The sequence below is a fragment of the Salarias fasciatus genome, chromosome 11 (genome assembly GCF_902148845.1).
Source record: "Salarias fasciatus chromosome 11, fSalaFa1.1, whole genome shotgun sequence".
Taxonomy (NCBI): Eukaryota; Metazoa; Chordata; class Actinopteri; order Blenniiformes; family Blenniidae; genus Salarias; species Salarias fasciatus.
The window spans coordinates 6,949,470-6,976,599 of NC_043755.1; the positions used below are offsets into that span (position 1 = coordinate 6,949,470).

The following is a 27,130-nucleotide window of genomic DNA, read 5'->3' on the forward strand; positions in this document are numbered from 1 at the left end:
GACCCAATGAGTACACTTATATCTTCACTTCAGCATTTTACTTTTAACTACATCAAGCTATCCATCTCTCTTCTATAGCACTTGTGCAGAGCACTAGAACCACTGGAGGCAGGACACATCCTGGGCAGGTCTTCAGTACATAACAGGGCAAACGCAGAGACAGACAATCACAGGGTCACCAATTAACCTCAGATGCTGTAGGAGGAAACCCACACCTGTGGAAAGAACAACCAAACTCCACACAGACAGACCCAGCAAGCATTTGAACCCATGACCTTCTCGCTGTGAGGTAAGTGCACTAACCACTGCAGCCCACTTTTAACTACACTTCAACTGAATTCTGAGCAGTGCATTGTTCTCCACCTGTTAATGTCAGTGAGTTTTTCATAACAGCAAAACTGTATGGAGGTACAATGTGTACGGTCGCTGACACAGTGGTTTGCACTCTCTCCTCACTGTAAAATGTTTTTTATTATTATTAAAAATGTTTGTAATTAATTTTGCATATATGACGAAGAGTATTATTTCTATTGTTATTATTATTATTATTATTATTATTGATCTGCATCTTAGAAGATGGATCGATGGATCATTATTAATTATTAAATATCTTATTTTGAGCGGTTTCCGGTGTGGACCGGAAGAGGCGGGTCACCCCGGAAGACGTTGCATTCATTGCATCAGTCGGTGGGGACTCATGTGCTCACTAAGCTGACGTCTCTTTCTGTTTCATTTACAGGTATGTTCTGCTTTATGAATAAACTTCCTCTATAAAGCCTCGGGTTTCTAAAATATCAGCTTCAAAGCGGACTTAATGCAGCAGCCTGTGGAGATAAAACTGTTTGAAAGAGCGAATTATCCACAGAAACTAGTTTGACACGCTAACGCTAACTAGCCTGCTTGACTCTGGAGTGTGGGACAGGAGACAGATAAGCTGTTCACGACGAGGACCAGAGAGCTAAGCACTTAACTCAACCACTGATCACATCTTCTGATACTTTCTTAGGTCTGTTTAAGCTGCCCTTTTCGCTATCACAACCTAATGAACGCCATAGTTTGAGCTGCCTCCCCAAAGTGAACTGCCACTTGTTTGTAAATGGACCCAGATGAGCTTTGATGGGTATTTCTGTCAAATGACATTTTGTAGGGGTTAAGAGGAAGGCATCCGTATTTCAATGAACTGTGTTAGCTTTCAAGCTGATGAGGTAACGCTGTAAAACTGTTTGCAAGAAAGTTTTAAAAATGCACTTTTTTGGAAACTTTATCAAGGTCTGCCGCTGTTTAATGCGCCACCACTTGTCTTAAACACATACATTACTACTGTTGAGGTTAGATCTCCCTCGCGCCCCCCCATATCAGCCACATTTCCTCTCCAAAATATTTAGCTTATTCTCCGTTTAAAAACCAAACAGCGCAGAACAGTAAAAACAAAGTGGTGTGCATGTTTGGTATTGTTTTCAAAACCTTTGAAACATATAATAAAATCTCTACCCTCAACAGATGTAGACTTCAATAAGTCTGTCTCTTCTCCGTCAGGAACTCCTGTCACAGTTATGTGAAGAGGTTCAGTGACAATCAGACTGTATAAACATAATGATCCAACAAAGATTTAACTGGCATTTATAATTATGTGGAGGATGGGCTGCAGACTGCAGAAGTGCTACAGAGTGTATTTTTAGCCAGTTTGAATGTTACATATGACGACCCTAGGAGATTCTGCTCTACAGCGTGTAGTTTACATACCAACAATGGTCTTCTGCGCCAATAAAGTGATAGAAGATGGCTGATAGGAAAATAAGAAATGTTTCCCTTCAAAACCAGAAAGAAATAGAAATGACTGAGTCAAAATGAGCTCACAGCTTGCTTCATGTGTTTCTCCCCCAGAGATGGCCACTCTCTACGCGTCCCCTCACCCTGATGACTTCAGGAGTCTCCTGCCTCTTATAGCTGCGGAGTACAGTCCGTCCTCTCGCCCGCGGATCGTCACGGAGGACCCTCCCGCGTCCCTGAACGCCCGCTCCAGACCGACCCTGGTGCTGGGTTCAGGGGGAGCTGACTCTGTCCTCAGTGGTTCCAATGCTGTGGCTTGGTACTTGGCCTGTCAGGGCAGGAGGGCCGGTGTCGATGCGAAGCAGCAGAGCCAGGTGTGGCAGTGGCTGAGCTTTGCAGACAATGAGCTGACCCCTGTGGCCTGTGCTGTGGTCTTCCCACTGATTGGAGTGATAACAGTTGATAAGAAGGTATTAAAACACACTCTTCAATGTTTTATGTGTGAATCATATTTGATATGTTGAATTATTTCTATTATTTGTTGTCTTAGCTGCAGCAGAGTTCTCGTGTGGAGCTGATGCGTGTGCTCAAGGTTCTGGATCAGTCGCTGGCACCCAGAACTTATCTGGTGGGTGAGAGCATCACCCTGGCTGACATGGCTGTGGCGACGGCGGTTCTTCTCCCCTTCAAATATGTACGTGTACGACCCAAAACTTTGTCTTCCAGGTTTCTCTGATTACGATACTGTGAACTGAGAGTACTTTCATTTTTAGGCGCTGGAGCCATCTGACAGGAAGACTTTAACAAATGTTACCAGATGGTTCACGACCTGCATTAACCAGCCGCAGTTCCTGAAGGTGCTGGGGGAGATCGCTCTCTGTGAGAAGATGGTACCGGTGACACCAAAGACAAACGCTGCTGCAAACGCAAAAGCTGGTAGTGGCGGTTCTGCTGCTGAGCCTGCTGATGCCACAGCTAATGGTAAGGAAATCTCATATAACACCAAAATGTAAGATAAATATTGTATGAGCTATAACACATAAAATAACGTTGGTATTTTCTTACAGGCCCCCCGAAGACAGAAGCCCAGCTGAAGAAGGAAGCCAAGAAGAGAGAAAAGCTGGAGAAATTCCAGCAGAAGAAGGAAATGGAGGCAAAGAAAAAGTCACAGGCACCAACAGAGGTAGTGAAATACGTGTGCAGTGTAAAACAAAAAAAAAAAAAATCTATCTTTAAGGGCCATTATCCTCAAACAGAATTAATAATTTAAAGGTGTTCTCTTGTTTCTCTTCCAGAAAAAGGCCAAACCGGAGAAGAAAGAGCTGGGAGTGATTACATACAACATTGCTACGCCTGCTGGAGAAAAAAAAGGTGATTCTTCTGTGGTTGGAAGTGTATTTTTGTGAGGCATTATTGTACAAGGAAGCTCCCTTGAAGTTTGCAGGTTACCAAACGAGCAAATGTTAATGACCTGCGGGATAAAAAAATGTTTTTTTATGTTTACTCGAAGTAAATTTTGTGTATAGCTGACTAAATAAGGTTTGTCCATTGAACTGAAATGCTGCAGTAATAGGGACGAGTTTAAAGTCCTGGTGTTTTCACTCACCGCTCGGGTGAGAAAGGAGAGTTAACAGGCAGAGGTGTTCATCCCTGAAAAAAAAAAATCTGAATAGAAAAAAAGAGGAAATTGATCTGGTAAGCAAACGTTTGAAATCGTTTTTGAGTGTGTAACGTCTTGTCTCTGCATTTCACCACTTCAACTGCATTTTTGCTGAAATATCTACAGCCTCCTCCCTCCTTGCTCGTGGCTGTGCTTCCATCGATGAGCATGTTTGGGTCATAAAACGAGAGTTCATCCCGTTAACAACTCATGTGGACAAATCAGCTTTATCTTTGCTTTTGGTCCTATTTTAAAAAAAAATGCTTGAATCATGCAGTGGCTATTTCAACATGTTATACTTTCATAGATATTTAAAGGCACTCAGGGCCTTCAGAGCTGCCGCTTTGCAGTTGGTGTGCTATTAAATAAAGGAAAAATTTCTGTCAGCTTAAATTGAAAACTAACAGAGAGGAGTTGCTTTGATTTGAGACCACGTCAGTAGTGTGTAATATAAGATTAGCTCTGGTCCAGTTAAAAGGAGCCCTGCTGATCATTGCTGTCTGAGTGATGTGATTTGTGAAGCAGGGGTCAGTCTGCTTCAGATTCCGTCCAGCGCCGCTCGATTGAAGTTTAGATGGAGCACAGACCAAAGACCTTTCAACAGCCCGAACTCGAGACGCAAAAGTTTCAGACGCGGCGTATTCCTGCAGCATCAGTCACTGTGTTTTTGCATAATCAAAGATTCATTCCCTCACACGGCATCGTTTTGGTGGTTGCATTCCAGCATCTGTCACAACAGCTGTTCAGCCTGACTTAATCTTTTTTGGGCGTGATGGGAAAAATGTCAGCGTGAGTTCAGAATAAGCTGGTTAAAGAGCAAACTTCCCTCTTTAACACCAACTTTGACCTCTGACAGTTTCAACACTGCCTTCGAGATGTGAGGTTAGAAAATATTGTTTATTTAAAAGTCCGCTTGAAAAACGATCGTGTCCCGTTGGGCAGTCGCCGAGAAGTGATCGCACTTCTTAATCAGGGTTTTCAACATGACTTCCAGCCACGGCTGTGTGAATTAGTTCAGCTTCAACATCAATCGGGTGAATGAGGAGAACAGACTTTGTGTCCGACTGCTGCTTTGGGCTCAGCAGGAGGGAGCAGATGGGGGGGGAAAACTTGGCGAATGTGACAGAAAACTTGCCAAGGAGCAAGTTAAGTTCACGGTTCCCATGGCAACGTACAGTTCGATGGGGTAAATTTCTGCTTTGGTGATAATTCAGTGGCGCTAGTGATCCAGGTTCACCATCTACATGGAGGAAAGAAAAAAAGCAAAGACTGTTCGTTATTCTGACGGCACGCCGTCTCAGGTCTTCATGACCTTTCCCAGTATTCCTCTGAGTTTTGCCATTTTCTTGATTCATTGCAGGCGTATTTACCTCTTCACTGAGGTGAGAGTGGTTTTGGGTGTATGTTGTGAACTCCTAGCCGTCCGGGGAACGTCCTGGACGGATTACCAAAATCAGTCACAGAGAGATGGAGCCAAACTCCACAGAGAGAGGCCTTCAGAGCTCAACCCGGATTCAGACTGCTCACATTCTTACAGTTCTAAACGACGACCGTGCTGTTCAGCCCAAGTGAACTGCACCCTCTGTTTGGTTAATCGTTAACCCGATTTCCATGACAGACTTTTGAATGAATAACCCTGTGTTCTGGCGTCAGACGTCGTCAGTCCGCTCCCTGACTCCTACAGTCCTCAGTATGTGGAGGCGGCCTGGTATCCTTGGTGGGAGAAGCAGGGATTCTTCAAACCTGAATACGGGGTGAGAAAGTCTTTTACTGCCACGCTAGATGTCATTTTGAAGAGAAAGAATTTGAGCAGGTGTTCATGTGTTCTCGCATTTCTTGTTTTTTTAGAGGCGGAGTATCAGTGATCAAAACCCCCGGGGCATCTTCATGATGTGCATCCCGCCTCCTAACGTGACGGGCTCGCTTCACCTGGGCCACGCCCTCACCAATGCCATCCAGGACTCGCTGACAAGATGGTAACTGCAGTTCAACTGTCCAGCAGCATTTTAATTTTACCTCTGAGACCATTGTTGAATGTGTCTGCTGAGTTAAATCCCACTCAGTGTGTGTGTTTTCTGTTGACGGTGTGTGTGTGCAGGCACAGGATGCGAGGGGAGACCACGCTGTGGAACCCGGGCTGCGACCACGCCGGCATCGCCACCCAGGTGGTGGTGGAGAAGAAGCTGATGAGAGAGAGGGGCCAGAGTCGCCACGATCTGGGCAGGGACAGCTTCATCCAGGAGGTTTGGAAATGGAAGAATGAGTGAGTATCAAGAGGAGCAGGAAGGAGAAAGCATGAATAAGAACAAGCAGGGAAAAAATATGATTCTTTTTGCAGGAAGGGAGACCGAATCTACCACCAGCTGAAGAAACTGGGCTCCTCTCTGGACTGGGACAGAGCCTGCTTCACCATGGACCCGGTGGGTTTTATAAACTTTCATTTTTTTGGGGGGAATTTATTGCAGACAAGCTGAAGTATGCCAAGTTTAAATCACCTTCTTTCTCCAGAAACTTTCCTTCGCGGTCCAGGAGGCCTTCATCCGCATGCACGACGAGGGAGTGATCTACAGGAGTAAGAGGCTGGTGAACTGGTCCTGCACTCTGAACTCTGCCATTTCTGACATCGAAGTAAGTTACTCAGCCTTTAAATATCAAGGAATCTAGGAATCATTTATAGGACATCACAACAAAACGTCTAATGAATCTGATGTTCTGTGTAATAAACTAATTTTAGGACTCAGTTTTAACACAGAACAGTTTTGATTGATAAGGGAATGCGGCCCACTGGTTATTTGTGCTGTTTTTGTGATGTAGCTTCATATCTGAGAGCCTTTTTATCACAGAGTGGTTCAATTCCATTAAATTTAAACACCAGAGTATTTAAGCATGTAATGATCAGACAGCCTTTATTTGTTCAGATTTTATGGTTATGACATTTTCAAAAAGATGTGCAGCAAATAAAAGCTTCTGCTCCTTTTTCCCAAGATAACATCAATATCTGGAAATTCTCCAGTTAGTGTGTTTTTCTTGATGAAACAAAGGTGTTACTCACTTGTGAATATTTTCATTTTTTCATCTGACCTTTATATACATAATGTCATTGAGAAACAAATCCTGTTTTTCAGCAGAAATCTGTTAAATGAATGTTTCTGTGAGTGTGTGGTCGTACTGTAGAGTCCTTGCAGCCACTGTAATGACTGGAATGTGGGCACAAGGCTGTATAATTCTCATTTTAGGTATTTTATCTTTAATTTTGTGGATACCATAAATAAATAAACCATACAAAGTATGTATCAATCCCGGCAGTGTCAACAGGAGTGAAAAGCTTTAGCAGTTTGATTTACTTTCTTGAGGGAGAAATGATCTTTTTTGCAGAACCGTGTGGTTTAATTCAGTAAATGAACTTTCTGAATAAGTGTGACTCGGAACTCTTTCATTAGGCCGTAATGGTTCCTATCTTCCCCCCCAGTGCCGTCCGCTGTGTGTTCTCTCGATTAAATCCTGCATTTGCTCTTTAGGTGGATAAGAAAGAGCTGACTGGCAGGACGCTGCTGCCCGTGCCTGGCTACAAGGAGAAAGTGGAGTTCGGCGTCTTGGTTTCCTTCGCCTACAAAGTGGATGGATCAGGTACGTCATGGCGAGCTGCTCGTCGTCTTTCCCCTGCTTTAGTGAGTCCCCCCCCCTATTTCACGTTTCCTCTCGTCTGTCTTCTCCGTAGACGAGGAGGTGGTCGTGGCGACGACTCGTATTGAAACCATGCTTGGAGACACGGCCGTCGCCGTCCACCCCGCCGACGCCCGGTATCAGCATCTGAAGGGGAAAATGGTGCTTCACCCCTTCTCCGACCGCAAGATGCCCATCGTGTTTGACGACTTTGTGGACATGGGCTTCGGAACAGGTAAACGTGTCTACAGGAGGCGGTGGTTCGTGTGTGGATCTGTCCAGTGCTGAGGATCGGTCGTCGTAACGAGTCGCTAAGATTAACCACCGTCCCCATTACAGCCGCTCTCTTCCTCCTCTCTCCCACCTCTTCCTTTCTCTTGGCACCTTTTCCCGCTCAGGCGCCGTGAAAATCACCCCAGCCCACGACCATAATGACTACGAGGTTGGAGTGAGACACAACCTGGCCTTCATCAACATCCTGGACGAGAATGGCCTGCTCATTAACGTGCCTCCCCCCTTCCTGGTACAGTGCCTCGTTATCCTGCTCCCCCCTGCAGTGCGGGCGTCGCCGCCATGACTCTAGAAGTCGTCCTTTTCCACAGTCTGCTCGGCGCGGCTTTTTACTCCATTTTTAACCATTTTGTCTCTCCCCCAGGGCATGAAGCGTTTCGAGGCCAGGAAAGCGGTGCTCCAGGCGCTGCAGGACCGAGGCCAGTTTAAAGAGATCAAAGACAACCCCATGGTCGTCCCGGTCTGCAGGTGACGCTCGCTTCATGCACGGTTTTGCATTTTTCGGTGCGTTTATTTTTATTGGGGACGGTCTTTTAAACCCCCCGCCGTCTCTCTGCTATCAGTCGCTCCAAGGACATCGTGGAGCCTCTGCTGAAGCCGCAGTGGTATGTGAGCTGCTCCGACATGGGCCGGCAGGCCGCGGACGCCGTCAGGGAGGGGAGGCTCAAAATCATCCCCGATCACCACCTCAAGACCTGGTTCAACTGGATGGACAACATTCGGTAATTATGCGTTAGTGCCGATCATAATGAAACGGATCAGAGCCTTTATGAGCTTTTTATGGCCGATCTACTCGGCGTTTGGTGTTTCCACAATAATTACAGCGATACCGATCTCATAAATTCTTGGCCTTGGCCTTGACAGAAGGGCAGTTAAAGTTTTTAATTGAATTATGAACGCTGGGTGAATAGGCTTATAAAGTCGGTGGTTACTTCTTTCTGCACAGCCTAATGTCGTCCAGCACAGCAGCTCAGCCTCGATTTCGGTTCTGAAACCTCTCTTCATTATGGAGCTTGTAGTTTTCAGAGGAGTTGAGGTGAGCTGTGTAATAATGTGAGGTGTTTTATGTTCTGTCCCTCTCATAATCACCCTCTGCTGTGTAACAACCCGGCACACACACAGACAAAACTCACAGAAGATAAAAGCTTCAATTTTCACAGAAAATATTTAATTAGGTTTTTTTTTTGTCATCATCAATTCCTGGTTTTTATCTTTCCTGTTGTTTCCATCTATATCCTTGCGTGTCTCTCGTCAGGGGGGCACACTCCTGCTGGCTGACATTAAAAGTGATCATGAAGCATAAATCATTAATATAAAGAGGTTTTTCAAAATACAGATTATGAAGCACAAACAGGACGTCTAAAGCTTCAGTCATTCTGACATTGCAGTTGGTAACACAAACTTTACACGTTTTAAAAATGTCAACTTGTAGTTAAACACGGTGCTTTTATACTTTAAACAAAATTAGTTTGGGCTGAAAAAAAGCCAGTGGAATATTACAGCTTCGTCTTTTATTCAGTGTCCTGAAATAAAACAGGAACAAGTCATGATTGAGGTTTTAACTGTTTTCCTTCTCCTGGCGTTCTGTGTCGTCACTGGTATTTTTTATGCATTGCTTACAGCAATCATAACTCATTTTGGTATAGCTTTGAATGATAACGTCAACTTTCAATGTCTTGCAGAGGACAGGAGTTCATTACACACCTTACAATGTCACTGATGATTTTAAAGCCATAAAATCAAATTAATTCATGGTGACCTGTTCATAAATCCTGTCATCACTTATTTTGTGACAGATCTTGTATCCTTAATATTTTTTTTTAATTCTTCACCCTCATCAACTAATATATTTTTGAGCAATATTTTTTGAGAACAAGCAAAGCTTGGAATAGAAGCGCCTCTGCTGTGAAATGATCCTTTTCAAAAGTAAAAACGTTTGGTTTTCGTTGGAATAATCTGCCAAGATTTTGACTGAACAGTTTGTTCGTTTGTTAAAGGCAAAGAGCCGTTGCTCATCAAAATGAAATGTCTTATCAGTTAATGTGCACGTCACTATCCAACGCGTTTATCAAATAAAAATGTTCAAAATAACGGTTCTGGGAACATCGCAGGTTTGGTTTCCACTTCAGAGACGTGTTCAAACTGCAGATGTTGAGTTTAGCGTCCCGTCGAAGCAGCGGCTCGCCTCCGAGGAGCCACAGACTCAAACCGAGGCACCTTAATTAGATAAACGGCACAAATTATTAATTGATTATTAAAACTGTTTGCCATTTAATTCTCTGTCGTCACCTCATCAATTAGGTGACTAATTGTTTCAGCTCGGTTAAGTAGAGCGGTGTGAATATTCATGAGCTCAGATCTCACGTCTGCTCCATCCGTCTCGCCCTCAGGGACTGGTGCATCTCTCGGCAGCTGTGGTGGGGCCACCGGATCCCCGCCTACTTCATCACTGTCAGCGATCCCTCCGTCACACCGGGAGAGGTGCGGCCACTTCTATCATTACTGTCCAGATCTGCAGGTTTTTCACATGACAGATAGAAGCTATTTGCATCAGTGCTGCACACGCTCCCTGATTTATTTCCCGTCCGGCTTGTCGACCCCCCCCCAGGACATGGACGGTCATTACTGGGTGAGCGGGAGATCAGAGGAGGAGGCCAGAGAGAAGGCAGCCAAGCGATTCAACGTGTCTCCTGACAAAATCAGCCTCAGACAAGGTAAAGATGTATCTGCTTTTAATTAGCGCTTTCAGTGCGACGACCGTCGCGGAGGCCCTAATCGCTGCGCGTTATGCCAGCACACACACACTCGTCTAATTTAATTCTCCCCGCTCCACATTCATGCAGATGAGATAACTTTTGTGCTTGTGTTTCAGACGAGGATGTTCTGGACACTTGGTTCTCCTCTGGCATTTTCCCCTTCTCGATCTTCGGGTGGCCTAATGAGGTAAAGAAACCGAGGCCAATTTTAACTTTTTCATCCCGACACAATCTGCACTTCTCACCGCGGACAGAATCTCACCCGCAGCAGAAACGCTGCGGCAAATAAAACCCTGTTAGACGGAAATGTTTCCGTTTAAGTTCCGAGTTGACTTTAGCGTCTATTAATAAACTGTTTTACGAGCTCGTCTCTGAACCTCAGTGTTCCTCGTAAAGTATGACTTTTACTGTGTTCGCAGTGTGTTTAGTTACAGTGCTGCGTGAGAGTCTTCGACTGTCGTTGGTGCTCTTCAAGAAGATGTATTCGTAGTTTAGTAAGCACATGATCTGTGGTGACCGGCCGTCACTCACCACATCCAGCAGCTTGATGTTCCTCTGTCCTGAATAAACACTGCCTTTTTATTTTGATGTGTTTGTTTATCTCTGATTCAGAATACATTTTTCCTTCTTCCGTCTTCCTCTTTCAGACCCAGGACCTGAGCGTCTTCTACCCCGGCACCCTGCTGGAGACGGGCCACGACATCCTCTTCTTCTGGGTGGCCCGCATGGTGATGATGGGCCTCAAACTGACCGGCAAGCTGCCCTTCAAAGAGGTGAGAACCGTCAAAATGGCCGCACCGTGACACGCCGGGACGCGACGCCGGCGCCGTCTGACTCAGTGGCGCCGATGCTTCCCTCACAGGTCTATCTGCACGCCGTGGTGCGGGACGCACACGGGAGGAAGATGAGCAAGTCTCTGGGCAATGTCATCGACCCTCTGGATGTCATTACAGGGATCTCCCTCGAGGTGAGGCCTAATTGCGCTTTAATGTATGCTTGGACACACTCACACTCACACTCACACACACACACACACACACACACACACACACAAATCAGATCTCTCTCAGGTTGCATTTCACATGGTCACCACACACTCTGCCGTCTCCCGTGACACATATTGTTATGTAAGGTTTATTAAGCAGCTTTTTTCTGCTTTCAACAAGCTGTTATTGAGTCCATCCATCACTCCAGTAGCTGGGGGGGGGGGGATGCTCAGCCAGACGCAGCAGAGCCGTCCTCTAGAGGGCACCGAAGGACTAGCAGTGAACTGCACTTCACCCTGGATGTTTTCCTTTGAAGGCTCTTCGCTGCCTGGACGATTAAAACGTCCCACAGCTGAGAAAGGAGTGTCTTGTTCTCAAGATGAAAAGATTAAAAAAAAAAAAGAAAAATGTTGAGCGCATCCTCCTCCTCCTCCTTTTTCTCCAGGGACTTCACGCCCAGCTGGTAGACAGCAACTTGGATCCATTGGAGATGGAGAAGGCGAAGCAGGGCCAGAAGTCAGACTACCCAAATGGCATCCCAGAGTGCGGCACAGATGCTCTCCGGTTTGCCCTGTGCGCCTACACGAGCCAAGGTGAACTAATTCATCTTTATTTACCTCGCTTTTCCCTCCCCTCCGCCGGCCGCCGGCCCCCACACACACACACATCAGCCAACAGTCCTGTCAGTGAAAGGTCACTTTTTTTTTATAAGGTCTATTTTTAATATGTTTTGAAATGATGATATATCCCTGTCGGCCGCTCCCAGGCAGGGACATCAACCTGGACGTCAACCGCATCCTGGGCTACCGTCACTTCTGCAACAAGCTGTGGAACGCTGTGAAGTTTGCCATGAAGTCACTGGGAGACGACTTCGTCCCAGCAGAGAAAGCCCAGGTGAGACATAAAGACCACAGTCCACACAAACACGGACTGTTTCGTGATTTTTTTTTTTTTTTTTGAATGACATTTTGGCCAAGTAACCGTTTAGTGAGACCGCGCCGGCGTCGGCTCTGCTCGTCCGCGAGTTCTGTTTGCACATATGCTGCCCTGATTTGTATTCAGAGACTCGCACGCGGTGACATTTGTGAGGCAGCCGCTGCAGGAGTCATGTTGACTTTGTCTGTGCTCGACTGTCTTTCAGTTGTCTGGAGAGGAGAGCGTATCGGACCGGTGGATTCTGTCCAGGCTGAGCGCCGCCGTCGCTCTCTGCGACGCCGGCTTCAAGGCCTACGACTTCCCGACCATCACCACCGCCATCTACAACTTCTGGCTGTACGAGCTGTGCGACGTCTACCTGGTGAGAGAATCCGTGAAGCTCAAAGCAACAGCTCGAAGGTTTCCTTCGTGAGACGGACGCCTCTGAATGGATGAACTCCTCTTGTTTTCCAGGAGAGTGTAAAGCCGGTGTTCAGCAAGGCTGAGGACGACGCCGCCAGCCAGAGACAGGCGCTGGTGTGCAGACAGACACTTTACACCTGCCTGGAGGTCGGCCTTCGCCTCCTCTCGCCAGTGATGCCCTTCGTCACCGAGGAGCTCTACCAGAGGTTGCCACGACGACAGCAGAGCGACCCCCCCAGCATCTGTGTCACCTCCTACCCCGAGACCGCAGAGGTGAGAAAACGGGCCGGGGAACGAACCCGCGGGTGTCGGGATGAGTTACCGCAGCAGGTTTCAGTGTTTATTTCAAAGAAGTCTCACAAACGGCTGTTTTTTGTTTTTTTCTTTCCGATGGGCTGCAGTTCTGCTGGAGCAGTGAGGAGGCGGACCGCGACATGGACTTCATCATGACCGTGGTGAAGACGATCCGGTCTCTCAGGGCGGACTACAACCTGACCAAGACCAGAGCCGACTGTGAGATGACACTCGCATTACATGTGAACAAGACCGACCCAAATGATTCTAGCACAATATCGTTTAAAAATCCACATTTATTTTCTGCGTTGTTGTGAAAGTAATTCCAAAAATTGGAGTCATTTTATATTTCTGCTCCATTATTGTGATTCTGACGACTACAGTGTAAAACAAACATACTGTAGATGATTTGTGCAGACAGTGAACGGGGACTTTGTGGTCGTACCGCGGGGGTGAGCTTCCAGCTGCAGGTTCTCTTTGTGAACAAGCAGCTCCAAAGGCTTTAAAATGCTGCGTCTCAAATTCTTTGAGCGAGGGGCCATTAGGAGCAGCAGGAGCACCAGAACAATTACTGCAATTTCTCTGTATTTCCATTTTTTTTTTTTGTTAAAGCCACCTGATGCAAAAACACTCTGATATCCTAAAATCATGTCCTCCAAACGCCACTATTCTCCGCTGCGGTGTTTGTCACGCTCGCAAAATCTTGCAATTTTTCCACAAACTCGCCCTCTCACCACGGCTCTGATAGACGTTCTACTCCACCAGTAATAAGGTAGCTGGATTTGCCACCGCATGACTGACTCACTCAGAGGGAGATTAATTAATTGTGATGTTTACTTGGTAATTTCTGAAAAATTGCAGTCTCATCCTGCGGGCCATATGTTTGACATCCATGCTCAAAACGCCGGTTTTCCTCAAGGCTTTTTAGATTTTCCTCATCGCTGCATTTTGATTAGAACTAAGAGACTCTTCCAACTGCTGAAGATTTTACATGCTGTGTGAGCGTCGATCAGATGTGACGGAGTATTATTTGACCTGCGATAAACCTGAATACTGCAGTCGCACCTTAAATCCCCGCATCTATGAAAGTACAGTTATTTCACCGTTTTTCATTTTTTCTCTCTCCTAGGTTACCTCCAGTGTGTCGACACTGCAACGGCGTCCCTGGTGCAGAAATACAGCCTGCAGATTCAGACCTTGTCTTACTCCCAGGCCGTCATCCCTCTGACTGCCGGCCAGCCCGTCCCTGAAGGCTGTGCTGTGGCTATCGCCTCTGACAGATGTACCGTCAACCTCATGCTCAAGGTGAGGGCCGGTAATCGGGTTTGTTCCGTCTGCCCCCCCCGCCCCATTAAAGCCGTCGCATTTCCAGCAATGAATTAGTTCAATTTACCACTTTGCTCCTGATCGATTGCGACGGCGAACAGTATAAACACGTCGCCCGTCTGGAGCAGTTTCACCAGAATTTGAGCAGTTTGTCAGTTTGTTTTTTTTTCCTTTTTTTTTCCCCTCCGTTTCCCTCCCGGAATCGTCTGATCGTACTTTTTCGGCTGCCGGCTTCACTTCGCCTTTTATTCCTCAGGGCCTCATTGACGTGGAGAAGGAAGTGGCCAAGCTGATGACAAAGGAAAGCGACTTGGAAAAACAGATGGAGAAACTGAGAGAGAAGATGGTGAAGAATGACTACAAGGAAAAGGTGCCAGTGAAGGTGCAGGAACAGGATGCTGAGAAGGTGGGAAAAAGAAATTGACTTGCAGGTTTTTTTTTTTTCTGTCTCTCTCCAATATGTGAGACATGCGAATGCTTGGTAAATAACTTTCCTCATCCTTTTCTCCACAGCTGCGGCAGAGCCAAACCGAACTTGAGAAAGTGAAAGAAGCCGTAGAGAACTTCAGGAAAATGATGTAAACTCTCCCCTCTTGCATTATGCAAATCAGGACCTCCTTTCACTCTTTTCTCGTCGTCGCGCTAATTTTCATATTCATTTTATGAACCGATTGTAGTACACAGGGAATTCAATAAATCTCTCACAACACAAAGTGCTTCTCTATGTAATATTCATAAGCAATTTATTCATCTGTGTCTCTTGTTTATCTCCGCAATTTGTTGAACACTTGGATCATATCATGACCAAATTGAATAAAAATCCCTGAAGTCCATTCTTTTTTTAATTCAGCATGTTTAATACAACATTTAAGAGTTTCATTTTCTATTACATCTTTGTTGAGGAACACAATGTGGAACACTTTGGCTGCGTCGTTCTGGATTTACAATAGCTCGTGTAATTGTTGCAACATTTACAGTTGCTTGACAAATGCAGCCAAAGAGAGAGAACGGGTGGAGGGAGTGAGTGAGTAATGGCTTGTTCATTTATTCAAACGTCTTTTTTTTTTCTTGAAAAAGAAACACTGAAATATGACTCAACACGAACCTTAAAATGTACCATATTTAACTTTTTTTTGTTTCGGCTAAGGTAGGTGCGGGTGGGGGGCTGTGAGGGTAGATCAGATCTGTCCAGATGTCTCCACAGCAACACTACAAACCTGTCTTAGAAAAAAAAAAAAAAAAAAAAACAACAATCTGGAAGAAAAGTCACAGTAGTACATTCACACCATTGCAGGAACACGCTGATCAGAGGCCGTCGGATCCTCTGCTCCTCATTTCCCCTCATCCGGGGCTTCCTCTACAGTCTCCAGGGAGAGTGAAACTCGGTGGCGGGGAGAGGAGTGCAGTGCGTCGACTCAAAGTTTCGCATGTACTTCCGTGCCTTAGAGAGAGGAGGAAAGGTATGAAAACACAAAAAAAAAAAAGAACCGGGAGGAGGAATGGAGAATGAGAGGTGTGGGAGGGCAATGAGCAAAAAGTGCAGAACTTGATTATATTAGGCTCGGTCTATCTGGCTCAGTGCCTTACAAATCTCCCCCATCTCTTAAGGGTTTACACAGGTGGTGAATAAAGCCTAATTTAGAAGGCATTACCAGGGGAGGAAAAGCACAGCATTAGCTGTAATTGATGGCACTCCTCTTGTTTGATGTTAAATGACTTCAATAAGCTGAGCGAACCGAAATATATTACACCAGTCAACCTGAGAGCACAGGTGAGCTGGTTACTATGGTGACTGGGAAAGTGTTCCTTAGTGGTAATGATGTCTGAATAGCTGTGATGGGGTTTCTTTTTTTTCCAACCCCCCCCAGAGTGCAAGTGAAAGAGGTAGTGCACAAAAAAAACCTGAAACATGAAGATTGGGATTATTGGAGAGAAGGAAATCATACAACTGGGTGAAAGGGAGGACTGGAATGTGCAGAAATCCACCGTGGAGACATGAGATAGACAAGCAGCTGCCCTTATATAAACTACACAAGTGACACCGAGAGCACCGACGACAACGAGCCACTTCCTTACCAAGAAGAGAGCGAGCTGCCGTCTCCCCTCCAGAGTCATGTCCTCTCCTGGTGACAGGGAGAGAGTGTCAGAACGTAGAGCAGCGCGGAGCTGGGTGGGTGTTGGTGGGTTATCGGCTTCAGCGGCGGCGGGGGGGGAGGGAGGGGGCTTTTACCGACGCTCCACGGAAACGAGACGTCTCTGTCTGCCTGGTACGACTGCAGCACGGACACACACCAGTCGTCGTCCACTTCGTAGCCGCTGTACACCGACGCTGCCGGGCGAGAGAGCAGCTGATTACGCACAATTCTATGTGGATTGGACCAGAGCGGACAGCTGTGGTGATGCATGTTGTGCCACAACACGGCTGTGTGCTGGGCTAAACGCACTTCAGGGTAGTATTTTTTTTATTTTTTTCTAACCAACCGAGAGCTCAGGATCATTTAAAAAATGCATAATGCAGTCAAAACAGCAGCGGGAGCTCCTCCGCTTCACACACACAAACACAGAGGAGGATCTCTCGCAGGCAGATGGCGGCTCCAGCAGCTGCCACATGCTGCGTTTGATTAGTTTGGATGTCTTTGGTGACACGCTGCGCTCGTACTTAAAGACTTCGTTAAACTTTACATCTCGTGTTTATGGACTTACTGTTGATTTATCTGTTGATCTCTGATGGATAATTGTCAAACAATATTACTTGAAGTGTCGTCACGTCACCCTCCCTCCTGCTCTGTGTGTAAAAAGGGTGTCAAATCTCCGATGACTCATCCTGCAAGTGTAGGGCGTTCACCAGCTCCACTTTCAAGAAATTACACAAATGCAAACGTTGCTTCATGCGCATCTCTCCCTGAAACGGCGGCGGCAGCAGCAGCAGCGACCTTGAACGCCGCCTCTAACTGACACCAGGAGGACTGAAACTCTGGAGCACACCCTCTGAAACACGCTCATTGTTAATATGTCAACAACGCAGTGAAAGGAAGTGTTGCGCAAAGAGAGAATGCTGTCTGGGTGTGGACGGGGGCCTTCGGTCTCCAGCTGTTCTCTCTGTGGGTTTTCCCCACGAACTCCACTGTTAAAGGTGGGAAAAGGAATATGCGAGGATTCTGACCTCAACTATCACTCTGTTATTGTCTGCAACTATTAAGTCTGAACAACACATACACACAGCTGAAGCACATGTTCAAACCATGCTTTCAAACTCACACACACACTTTTACCTTCTTCTAAAGGACTGGAGGCTCCCAGCCACTGTCTGACCACTCTGATCCCTTCGTCTGTCATGAGTTTAGGGTACCTGATGAGGACAAAGCACATCAAGTTCCCGAATCTTTCCGGCGGAGAAAATCCACTGAGGCTGAATGTTTGTGTGAGGATGAGCAGTCTGACCTGAACTGCAGCAGTTTCAGCAGCAGGTCGTTGCCTCTGTTGGACATGATGTCCTCTGGGCCCCTGTGTTAATGCAGTGCCGCACAGTTTAGATTTCTTTCTTCACCTGAATAGTTCCACACTTTGAAAAATGCTGCTCAGATTTACTGGTATTGAGAACAGTGGTTTTCTGTAGACTGGAAGTCCAATGATTAATGTTAACGTTGTTCTGATGATCATCCGGAATTGCTACGACGCTAAATCTCAGAAAAGCATGATTCAAAAACTGTCAAAATGTCAACTTCCACAAATTAATTTTAAGGAATTGCAAATACCAAATTAAACTCATAAATAATTACATCAGCCCTGAATGAAAAGGCATTACATTTTCATGCTGTAAAATAAACATTTCTGTATATTTCAGATTTAACTTCAACACAGAAAATCAGTGGTACTGCCAGAACAGGATTGATGTTACGTCCCGAGCAAGGAGAAGATAATCCTTCACTCACTGACGTACTCTGACAGTTTTTCCCAAAGGTATCAGGCCGTCTTCCCACTGATGTTTTAGAGACATTTACACAGGAACTGTGGTTGAAGTTAAGAAGAACTGATAAGACTGTTTCTGCAGAATCCTGCTGTATTTTTAGGTTTGCAGTGAGAACAGACCGCTGAACTTGTGCCGTGGTATTTGGGGGAAAATGCAATTCCAGTCACTGAAACCCAAACCTCCCAGAAAACAAATCTATTTCAAGTAGGGAAAGCAAATGGTATGGCGCCGAGGCGTTTCGCGATGCGCCGAGCGGACGTACGTTGTGGTGATGATCTCATCTCTGGTTCTCCTGATGATCAGGATCGGTCCCTGGTATCTGCAGGAGGAGAAGCAGCTGTGTTACTCACCGGTTATTTTGTGCGAGCAACGCCGAGAAAGAATTCTCAAGTTTCTCTGCCGCTTCCAAGGGCGTTGCGTAACGGTTTTGGTGATTCAGACAAGCTGGCTTTTCACGACCGGTTCAACAACACGCGGCGACGCCCACTCACTTGAGGAGCTGGTCAGCGTTGTTGAGGTTCATGTACTGCCTGACTGTGTGCTGCACCAGCGGTCCTGGAAGACAAGCAACATGCTGGAGTTGCAAGAAAAAAAAAAAAAAAAACTATCTGCTTCAAACAGATCGATAGAGATGAAAAATGCTGGACTCACTCCAACTGTCAGGCATGACTTTGAGGGCCAAAGGCAGCAGGTCGTCAAAGGAGGCGTCCAGGACTAATGACTGGATCTCTGGGTATGACATTACTGCCCAACTGGCTGAGAAAGACCAAGAAACAGACAGACTGTGAAGATGGGGGCAGCTCACAGAAATAACACTCTATTAGGTTTCATGGAAACGGGAAAGCACACAGCAGCATCACAAGTTTTTTACTAGTTAAAGTTCTACCTCACACATAGGAGTTTTCAGTAAGTATGGATCCGTGCTCCTTGGGGAGCCTCAAGGCTCAATTTTAGGCCCATTTCTTTTCCACTTTCATATGTTTACACTGGAGGATGTCATCAGGGGACATGGCATCGATTTTCACATCTACGCCGACGACACACTGCTGTGTCTCCTGAAGACATGCGGCCAATTTCATGACCTTTTTAACAGTTTTTTAGATATTAATTAACTCATGGATGGAAGACAACTTCCTTCAGCCCAGTGAGGACAAAACTGAAGTTTGAGCTAATGGCTGAGGGAGAGAAATTAACAGAGATTTTGTCTAAATATCAGGCACTGTTTTTAAAAACATCTGATCACCTAAAGAACCCATTTTTGATTCTGAGCATTGATTTATTCCACATGTAAAGCAAATGGTCGAACAGGAGCATGTTGCATCGGTTTTAAATGGACTGCACTGGACCTGTGTGTCTTTTGGGATCAATTTCAAGGTTCTTCTAATGGTTTTTAAGTGTCTGAATGCTTTGATTTTATGAATCATCCTGAACCGTCAGGTCTTCTGGCACCGGCCTTTTAATTATTCTCACCATTAATAAAAAACGTGTGGTGAGGCTGTTTTCCATCACACAACACCACATTTATCGAACAGTCTGCTGGAGAACCTGAAGACTCAAGACTTTCCCTTTTAAAAAAACAGGCTTTTGAGTGAAGTCCCCTTTTATCCTATAGTAGGATCTCAGAAATTATATTCATTTATTTTGATATATATATATATATATATATATATATATATATATATATATATATATATATATATATATATATATATATATATAAATTTATATATATATAAATGCATACAAATGCCCACATATAAATGCATATAAATGCATATAAATGCCCACCCCCAAATAATATTTGGGGGTGGGCATCACTCTGCTTTTATTGTGTTTTGACCCTGTACAGCACTTTGTGCTCCATTTCTTTGTAGTAAAAGTGCCGTATAAATAAAGTTGGATTTGAACGAACCTGGATACTTTGACTTTGTCCGGATGCACACCAGGCACAAGGCAGCACCGCAAAGAGACTAGAAAGGCTGGAGGCATCCCTGATAAACTACCTGCCAAAAACCAGACCTGAACATCCCGATGCTGCTTCAACAATGTTCTAAAGCTTCAATGTCTGCAAGAGTTTCATCTATGCCATCTATTTTCTTATGATCTACTGTGGTTTTCTGACATTTTCGGATTGATTTTGACTGCTTTTTAAACTTGCTGCTGCAGAGCAACTGGGCCGGTCTTAATAAGTTAAGCTCAGGTATGACTGTGTTGTTTTTGAGTACCTGTGAATCCGCCTATTGACCAGGCGTACACAACAATGTCGCTGAGCTGGAAGCCCAGTTTGTGTATCGCAAACTGGATCACCGCGTCCATGGCATTGGCCTCGTTCTGGGGAAACGGCACTCCCTGGCAGAAAGACACCGTTTAAATAAAATAGCTAACACATGATCCACATATAGAAACTATGATTGTCAAAACAACAAAGATCTAAAACAGGCGGCAAACAAGGTGCGCAGGTGAAAACTGGCCTGTCAGAATCTAATCAGGCCTGCAAAGTGTTGAAATGAGAAATCCGCATCCTTCACTGACAAAGTACAGGGGCAAGCCATCTGATGCTTTTATGGTTGCAAAAAACATAACAGGGACATAACTTCTGGACTTTATGCACCAGGAGGCAAAAATATAAAACATTGCTGTAAATGTCCCTTTTCTTCCTTTAAAGACTGAGACTTTTCGGGCTTTGCAGGTAACTAAATGTAGACTTTTCCAAAATGGAGTTGAGCTTCTTTTATTTAAAAAAGAAAAAAAGAACATTTTTAGTTGAATGTGTTATTAGAGAATATGTTCTTTCATTAGTCTGGCTTTCTTCGAATCCAAATTGGCTCTCTGCAGGCGCTAAAGTGGAGAAGCTTTCCTGCGCAGCAGATCCCAGTAAACCAGTATAACAGTATACTTTTTTTCTCCACTCTGCTGCCCGTTTAGACCAAATGAAGCTCAGCGTGCACACAGCTTCAGCTTTCACCGAAGCTCGGGATTTGGCGAAACCTGCTTACCGTGCTGCCTCCGAAGCCGGGGTGGTTCCAGCCCAGCACCGAGTATCCACCTGCGGAGCAGCGGCAACACCACATTCGACTGTAATTGAACGTTTTAAATGTCACCAGAAAAATATCTGAATTCTTGCGAAGTGAAGCGGCGCTCACCCTCCAGCGGCGTGTTCATGCAGCCCACCTCGTAGAAGCCGGCGTTGCCCTCACAGCAGATGACCTGTGGCGGAATTTGACAACTGTCTGTAATGCGGCCGGGGGGGTGGGGGGTTTTGTTGGGCGCCGAACGAGCCCGAGGCGATGCAACAACAAATCACAGCGGACATTTACCAGAGTCCGGCCCTTCCGCCCTCCGTCTTTCCTTCGATCCACAAACATTGTGTCGATCTCATTGCCGTCGCAGGCCACCAGTTTGTTCCTCTGGCCGTCAAACTGCGATAAAAGAGGGAGAAAGACGGATCGGCGCTGAAGTCTATTTCCCACACTGTTATGAGGTCGGGGAAAGAAAATGCATCCGTTTCTCACCTCTTCTATCAGACGAGCCTGGCCCTGCTGCAGCATGGGCCTCATCGCTTTCTGCAGCAAACCCACTGAGCCGGGGTAAAGCATCCTCCTCCCAAACGAGTGGGCAATAAGAAAACTGGAGGGAGAGATGAATGATGACACTGTGGTATAATCAAAAGCAGGAAAGAACTAATTTTCTGGAGGCTAAGCACTGGAGAGAGAAAAAAAAAGATGCTTTATACTTAAGTACAAGGCATGTTATGCTGCTGTCCAGCTGCTTCTGGGCTCCTAATTCTGAACTTTGTTGTTGCAGAGCTGAAGTTTGAAAAGAGCTGCCTACTTTACGTAAGTATCCCGACGGGAAGCAGAAGGTATCTTTCAAGAACCCAACTTTCATTTAAGCTCCCAGGTCATAACTTTTTCAAATGTTTCAATGGCTAATGCATTCAGCCCTGGAGGAGTACAGTTCATGAAATATGGTGGAAATGAAAACAACATTAGCCTGCTGCTATTTCCAAGCACCTCAATAACCAAAACAAAAAAGGAAGAAGGAGCTAAAGAGTGATATTTACCCGATGATGTGACATGGTAACGTGCGCACAGAGTTGAGGACGCTGTCTGCAGCTCCTCTCAGTCTGGGCTCTGGCTTCAACAAAGAAACACCGGCCTTGGAAAGCTTCCTGCCACAAATGGAGTCAAAAGGGTCGGTTACAAAATCAATTAGCATTCAGCAACTGCAGTCATCTAATGTCGCTCACACTCCTTTTAATTTGCGCATATGCAATGAAGCGACCCTGGGGGAAATTGAAACGCTGCAAACACAAAAGCCTGTCATATGGAAATCAAGTAGTGAATAAACAAACGTACGGACTGCTGACTTCTGTCCAGGAGAAATCTGCAGGCCAGTGCGCGAAGTCAAAGTCAAAACATCTCAGTTTTCTCTATTCAAAAAAAACACAAAGATGCACATCAGTTCAAGATGTTTTCATGTGTGAGAAATGCTTCAGTTTAACAGAACTAGCCCACGTTTTCAGCGTTTTAACTTTCCATGCTCTCACCTTGTTTGCTGGCGTGTGATTCTTCTTAGTTTCTTCAAGGATGGAGACAAACTGAAGATACTCCGGGCTCCTCCATCTCCCCCACCCTGAGAGAGAAACGCAGTGACGGAGGAGAAGCGGGAGGGGAAAGAGGTTCAAGTGGAGTCCATGAGAGGCTAAATAAACATTTTCAAGAAAAATCTCAAGGGTGCGTTTAGTATGCTTTGCAGGTGTGGGCCATGTTCAACAAACCCGGGAGAAATTGTGCTTGTGTTGAAGGTAAAGTAAAAGACTTATTTCCTGCCAGTGATTTATAACCCGCCATCTCACCTCGCAGACAGGCCACGCCGAGCAGACACACCAGCACCGTGCCCACATACTGGCTGACCGGGACCAGCTTACTGCTGCAGATGTAGCCTGAAAGCGAAACACACAAAACTGTGACACAGACTTCAACATGGCCGCCCCTGCAACGCCCAAGGCTCATTAACAAGTGCCGAATGGGAAAAAAAAAAAAAAAGACTCAGGGTCTGACAGCTCCTCGACAATCATGTGCATAAATCAATATCAGAAACTGAATTATACACTAAGGAGCAGCACACAACCTCACGCAATTAATTTCTATCGACGCTCAGTCTAACTGAGTGATTCAGTTGATTAAGTTTATAATAATCCCATTTCAGGGAGAAAACCAATTCTTGAGGACACCCACCCGCCTTCATCATTTTTCTTCCTCAGAGGAAAGAGAATTGCAATCCAGGAGAATTTAAAAAAAAAAAAAAAAAAAAAAAAAAAAAATCTCCTTTTAACATGCCTCTGAAACACAACAAACTAAATCAAGCTTTTACATTTGAAAGAGAGAGAAAAAAAACGCATGAACACAAAACAAAAAGTACAAGAATTTACTTCAGTGTATTTCTGTTTTCTGATAATAATGAGAGCTCAACAATAACCAAACATCAGTGTCAGGATCTTTCAAAAGTCACTTAAATAAAACTGGGGTTCACACATTCTATTGTAAAGTGAATACTTTAACTTCTGTTTAACAACCGGTATAACAACAGACCCTTTTTGAAATACCCTCCAGACTTTTAGGCAGAAATTAAATAGAATAACACAAAAAAAGGCCATAAGGCTTTCAAGTCTCAGTAAATAATGGGGAGAGGAGGCACTATCTCTCCATTTGACTTTTTTCATGTACACATGCATAATATGAACATATATAATAATTTAATTGCTTGCTGATGTTAGAATTAAAGATGGGTGAGCAGGTCATTGAAAAAAATAATACAATATATCATTGCAATTCTAAGCTAGTAATACAAAAGCTAAAACAAATATGCTTAAAAATGATTCTATATCAGATCAACAAGTGTGTGAGATTTTAATTTCCCAACATTAATGTGATAGCATTCCTTCAAATAGTCAGTAAAAAGAAAAAAAGAGCATGGAAGTCAAATTCTTCATAAATTACAATGAATTCCAGACATGCTTGTTGTTCCTGTAATTAAATTATCCGTATGATCTATGCAGCACAGCATAACAGTGTGATGGTTTATGTAATGACTATGGAACATTACCACAAGTCGTCATATTATGAGCGTCAATTCAAATAAACATCACAACGATATAATCAAGAGCTGAACGATACAACACAGCTCTGCTCGGTACATCGACTCACATGATGACTTGCTTCATCTACAGCCATTATGTTTACTTCTAATTGATCGGGCAATGGATTTTGTAACCAAATATATTTACTGTGGTCTATCGAACATCTGAAAATAACATAATTAGGATTCAATTAGTTTCTGGCAGCCTAAGGCGATGCATTCAGAACATCCCAAACATACGGAAAAACACAACACGGACAAAAATGTGGCAGATACTGAAACTGGAGGTCAAAGCAGAGAAAATCTGGACATTTTTTCATAAGAAGGATTTATCAGTTTCCAAGTGCAGAAAATATAATTGCGGATTTTGAAAATATGTATTTAATGTGGAATTTCTTGACCATTAAAAGTATGTTGTTTAGATGGACTGGTGAATTGTACAAGGTGAATGCTTCTAAAGTTTTATTTATTTATTTTTATTGCAGCAAACTACTCTTTGCATGCTTGCCTTTGAGAAAAGAAAGTCACAACCTGAGAACGCACACATACACACCGTTTACAGAGCGGTAAGATTTTGCTCAAACAGAGAAGAACAATGTTCTGAACAGTTCACGAACAAGTCTTCAAAATTACAGATGACTGACACAGCTGGAGCTTAAAGACATACATAGGTCCAAAGATTTCTTCTGTGCAATCAGTACAGCGAATGAAAAGATTGTAATCACAGTATATCATGGTGTTACACCTTGTGGCAATCGGTTATCAACAAAGCAGGTAATCACCATTACCGCCTGAGATTTTTTTTATTAATGTATCAGAAAGGGGAATAATACAATGGGGTACAGGTATCTTGATGGATGGTTGACAGCTATATGACTAATATATGTGCATATACTTCCATGAAACTGCACAGAAAATGAAATCTCATCTTTTGTGGCGTAATCACATCATTCAGCCTATTGTTATGTAAAAACTGATATCAAACGTCACTGTTTTTCAATATATAAAACCTGCTAAAAGTGATGGCACTGTGGTGAATTAGTACCAATGGCCTGCAGGAAGAAGGTTCATAGCATATCTGTGTTGGATGAGGAGGATTAGAAAAGTCTTCTTTAATCTTTTTCTGCTTGAACAAAGCTTCAGGGTAAATCTGATTTTCAAAGAAAAGATTACAATGTGAGCTAGAGAGAAAGTGAAAGATGAGAATCATATCTAAACCACTCTACGGTGACACCCTTGCTGGAATATCACTGTCACTCCAAATAAATTAGTTGAAACATCACCAGCCTTTGCAGGATGTGCATGTTCACTACGTTTTGTGCAGGTTTGCTTTTTGAAGTCTGGCTTTCTGCCAACATCTAAAGGCCAGTTACACTGCTTACTCCAACTTGGCTACAGCTGTGTGTGTGTGTGTGTGTGTGTGTGTGTGTGTGTGTGTGTGTGTGTGTGTGTGTGTGTGTGTGTGTGTGTGTGTGTGTGTGTGTTTTGATTACACCTGTGATGACAGACTGGTGACTTGGTAATGGTCTGACTCTCGCCCAGTGTTGGCTGAAATAGTCACCAGTTCAACACCAATTTGAAGAATTCTGTCCTCTTGACAACAAAAGGAGGTGACATAGCACAAGCTAAACTCTAAATATAATAAATTATTTGGGCTGAAGTTTTATCCGTTATGATTCCATGGGCATTTTGTTATATGCAATGTTTCTAGCACTTCTTGCCTTAGACTGAGCACATTCCAGGTTGAAGTGTAGTCGGGCTTGGTGCGTGCATGTTTTATTCACCCAGGAACCCTGGCTTCTTTCCAGACTTCCTAAATCCTAAAACGTGCATTTGAATGTGACTTTGTGTGACCTGTGTTCACCCTGCAGCTGACTGGTGACTTGTTCAAAGATTTACCAAGGTTCAACTAGAGTGAGCTGTGGTCACTGCAGCACCTTGCATCTCTGTGTTGGACAAAGCAATAAATAAATAAGATGGGTGGATGGGTGCTTTGTTGCCCATTGCATGGGGAACAAATCTGGGGATGTAATCATGAGTTCTTGTGAAAGCCTGCTATAGTGTGATATCAAATTACAGAAAAGTACCTACCTTTCCTGTAAAGATAGCAGAGGAGGAGAGGAGAGCTGTAGTAGGACAGGGACCACAGTGCTGAAGCCTGCAGGAACAAAATATGAGCTTTATTTGTCGAAACTCCCGCCGTTCCTCTAAAATCAGTGAAGGTGGAGCAGTACTGACCCAGCCCAGGATGCTGTCAGTGTGTTTCTCCAGACTCCTGGGTTGGTAGGTCCATCCCTGACAGGGCAGATAAGATCATTACAACGTCTTACGGCAAAAACAACCGGAGGCTTAACAGGTAGCACTCATGCTAAATCAAAGAGGGACAAAAAGCTCGAAATACATGTTTTTAAGTAGTGCTTTGAGTAGATTTCCTGTCGTTCTGCAGCTTTTCGCGGCAAAGTGTGCGCTCGCGGCAGTTAGCATCCGCGGCACCGTTTACAAATGACAGTAAACAGGCAGCGGTTAGGAGTCCCTGATCACAGATACAGCAAACCAGAAACAGGAAAATAAGCGGCGTGTCGCCGCGTTTCCGTCATTTCATTCATTTGAGTGATTTTCAGGCTGAACACTTCCTATCGCAGTTGGTTTCAAAATCAAACAACTGACACTTCCGGGCCGCAGCCTGAGCAGCACAGCAGTCAAAATGGCTCAAAATCGCCCCGTGACTGCTCTTGGCTGATGTAATACAGATGCAAAATTGAAAAGACATCCCTACCCTCCTCCCCGACCTGCCCTCTGAGCGAGACGGCTCCGGAGAACGGTGAATTCGTTGCAGACGAGGCCCTAAAACGCATTTGAGCCACATCCAGCCGGCCATTCTTCCACTACGGTAACTACGGAAGCCTCCTTTGGCCAAACATGTCAAAAAAGCGAA

General features: G+C 44.7%; 2 protein-coding genes across 2 annotated transcripts; one reads left to right on the top strand and one right to left on the bottom strand.

Moving 5' to 3' along the window:
* The first annotated feature begins 646 nt into the window (after positions 1-646).
* On the top strand, positions 647-14,917 carry vars1 (valyl-tRNA synthetase 1). The gene is made up of 29 exons (XM_030103066.1): positions 647-739; positions 1,885-2,240; positions 2,321-2,464; positions 2,544-2,751; positions 2,838-2,953; positions 3,066-3,141; positions 5,084-5,184; positions 5,279-5,406; positions 5,529-5,693; positions 5,769-5,850; positions 5,939-6,058; positions 6,949-7,057; positions 7,149-7,328; positions 7,492-7,616; positions 7,749-7,852; positions 7,948-8,106; positions 9,775-9,865; positions 9,993-10,098; positions 10,257-10,327; positions 10,788-10,913; positions 11,003-11,107; positions 11,572-11,719; positions 11,893-12,020; positions 12,268-12,423; positions 12,516-12,737; positions 12,866-12,977; positions 13,888-14,063; positions 14,341-14,490; positions 14,598-14,917. The coding sequence occupies exons 2-29, from the start codon at positions 1,887-1,889 to the stop codon at positions 14,664-14,666; spliced, it is 3,831 nt and encodes a 1,276-aa protein (XP_029958926.1). The 5' UTR covers positions 647-739; positions 1,885-1,886; the 3' UTR covers positions 14,667-14,917.
* On the bottom strand, positions 14,711-27,088 carry abhd16a (abhydrolase domain containing 16A, phospholipase). Its single transcript, XM_030103168.1, has 20 exons — positions 26,972-27,088; positions 26,434-26,490; positions 26,287-26,353; positions 22,913-22,999; positions 22,604-22,689; positions 22,413-22,486; positions 22,118-22,225; positions 21,567-21,681; positions 21,372-21,473; positions 21,198-21,261; positions 21,051-21,100; positions 20,280-20,403; positions 18,706-18,810; positions 18,546-18,609; positions 18,317-18,373; positions 17,526-17,588; positions 17,357-17,433; positions 16,315-16,413; positions 16,161-16,207; positions 14,711-15,525 (listed from the first exon to the last, which is right to left on the bottom strand). The coding sequence occupies exons 1-20, from the start codon at positions 27,071-27,073 to the stop codon at positions 15,442-15,444; spliced, it is 1,632 nt and encodes a 543-aa protein (XP_029959028.1). The 5' UTR covers positions 27,074-27,088; the 3' UTR covers positions 14,711-15,441.
* Positions 27,089-27,130: the final 42 nt, after the last annotated feature.